This window comes from Euprymna scolopes, chromosome 22 (assembly GCF_053919585.1).
Source record: "Euprymna scolopes isolate OS-2025 chromosome 22, ASM5391958v1, whole genome shotgun sequence".
NCBI lineage: Eukaryota > Metazoa > Mollusca > Cephalopoda > Sepiida > Sepiolidae > Euprymna > Euprymna scolopes.
In genome coordinates this window covers 90704347-90706820 of record NC_136503.1, presented here as the reverse complement: position 1 = coordinate 90706820, position 2474 = coordinate 90704347, and the positions used below count along the sequence as shown (strand labels likewise).

The following is a 2474-nucleotide window of genomic DNA, read 5'->3' as shown; positions in this document are numbered from 1 at the left end:
GTACACTCTTTAACCCTTATCCTTGAGTGGCCTCTTGGCCTTGATAATGTGGTGATGCCTATGTAAAAAAAAAAAAAAAAAAAAAAAAAAAAAAGCACAGACTCGGAGCACTTGTAGATTTGATAGCGGAATTCCAGTTGAGGGTATCTGTAGTGCTGATCCCATCAGAAAAAAAACAAGGTGGATTTGATGACATGGGTAAAGAAGGCCTGGCTGCAAGAGGGAAAGTAAGTTTCCTCGGTATGCTGTGCAGGGGAGGAAGTTAAAGAGTTACATGAAATGCACCATTTTGGTTGAGAATGGACGTTATTCCTGGCAAGAGATGTTTATCCGTAAACCACCGAGGAGGAGGCACATATTTCAATGTTAGGCATGGGGTATGCATCTAGCAGTGTATATTTATTGACTGTTTGTGAATAGCCAATAACAATTCTTTTTTATGGTTACTATATTCTTTCACGACCGATGGCTGTGCCCTTCTTCAATAACCATTGTGTCTCTGAGTCAATGAACTGTTGGTCTGGCTTTGAGAATCTCCGCGGTTTGGTTGCGATAGGTTTGCAATTTTTGGATAAGTTAGCAAACATGGTTGGAGGTTCAACATTGATAATCGTGAGGGCACAGAATGTTAATGTTGGTTGGCTGCCACCATATTTGATGACAACACTTTCATGTTGTTCTTGGAAATCAGTACCAAGGATCGCATCAGTACACAAATCATTAATTACATTCAAATTAAAATTCCTGTACTCATGTCCAAGAAGACTGAAGTCCACAACACAATATCCTGTAATCTTGTGGTCTGTGCTCCTGCAGCCATGCAAATTGATCCTGAGCTTCTGTGTTGCTTCAGCTTAAGTCTTTTGGCAACATTGTGGCTTATAAAGCTTCTATCAGTACTTCCAATGTCGGTTACGACTTTCAGTTTATGTCCTTTCAGAAACAAATTAGTGAATACCTTAAACCCCAACTCAGTAGCAGTAGAAAAGATGGTTGAAAGTGTTGGGCCATTTACTATTTGATATTGACTGAAGTGCATCGGCAATTGCAGCTGAATGAGTGCGAGAATTACCCGAATGACACAATTTTGAAAAAAGTTCGATTTTCGAACATTTATGGCAAGTTACTTGCCTTGCTGGACACTTACTTCATGGGTGGTGTAGATTTCCACAAAACCAGCCTTGTGATTTTGTAGCAGCCAACGTGGCTTCCATAGCTGTCCCCTCTGCTCTAGCAGTATCAGTCATAGTAGGTGTGGGAGAATCTTGCTGTACAAAGACAATAGCATTCTTTTGAATAAGGTCGAGCTTGACTGTAAGCGTCCTGTAGGTCTAGTGTCCTATTCTCCAATAGCCTCTGTCTAATAGGATTGGACTCCAGACTATTGATGAACGCATCCTGAATAGCATCTTCCTTATAAACTTCCGCTGTGACTGGTTGGAAGTTACAATCTTTAGACAATTCATGCAGAACTTGTAAGAATTGGTCGATAGACTCATCCAGTTTCTGGCGCCGACTAGACAAGAGATGACGTGCAAATATTTCGTTTGTAGGCTTAACGTAAACATTCTCCAGCGTCCGTATAGCCTCTTCGTATGTGTCACAATGTTCTATGTAATCATACACAGTCCTGTCTATGTTGCCTAACAAGATATTCAATTTATCCAGCGGCAATCCAAGCGTTTGAATAACGTCCAAGTAATTGTTGAATGTCCGGTACCAAAACTGCCACTCTTTAATGGCGACTGGTGAATTAGCGTCCTGGCTGAATCGTTCTGCTTTCAATACCTTTTCCATTTGAATGAATAAGTTTTGAATGAGTTTTGAACAACTTCTATCGAATAAATTGTGGCGAATTACAAGAATAAAGAATACCTTTAGGAGATTTAGGTTTTATTCGACTAGAAGAACACATGATACATATACAAGATGACGACTCGGTATATCAAACAAAGAGAGACAATTTCCCAGAAAGGGGCAGACTACTCTCAAGTGATTATTATTTTACCACAATCACCGACACATCGAAAAGAAGTAAGGTGTAATGTGATGTCATTAAAATTACTAAACAAATGAATTAGTGTCTTTACAGGTCTAATCGATTAGGGAGGATTATGACTCGAGTGGAACAACGCAGGATTTGTGGGCTAGTTGTGTGTTTTTTTACAGAGTCGTTCACAGTTCTTTTAGGGGGTAGTTCATGATTCTCCTTAGAGAACTGACTTCCTGGCTGAGCTGGTGTTGGCAAATCCACAGTAATGTGCATTTCCTGATCATTGTCTCTAGGGGGTATACTTCCGGGCTGGGTTGATGTAGGTACATCCCTGGGAATATTCTCTTGTGGTGATTCATTATGGCCTCTGCCCTTGGGGGCTAGATGCTTAAGTGAGACAGTTGTCTCACTACCATCTGATTTTCTAATGTGGGAATTTTGTGGATTTGCTTCTATCAGTTCAACCTCATCGACCAGTGGT

At 40.5% G+C, this 2474-nt stretch overlaps 1 protein-coding gene across 1 annotated transcript; it reads right to left on the bottom strand.

The window, feature by feature from the left end:
• Nucleotides 1–1239: 1239 nt before the first annotated feature.
• On the bottom strand, nt 1240–1797 carry LOC145243731 (uncharacterized). The gene has a single exon (XM_080106781.1). The coding sequence runs from the start codon at nt 1795–1797 to the stop codon at nt 1240–1242; it is 558 nt and encodes a 185-aa protein (XP_079962907.1).
• Nucleotides 1798–2474: the final 677 nt, after the last annotated feature.

Excerpts from the sequence above, each read along its gene's own strand:
- LOC145243731 (XM_080106781.1), bottom strand. The coding sequence starts at position 1,797 with ATGGAAAAGGTATTGAAAGCAGAACGATTCAGCCAGGACGCTAATTCA.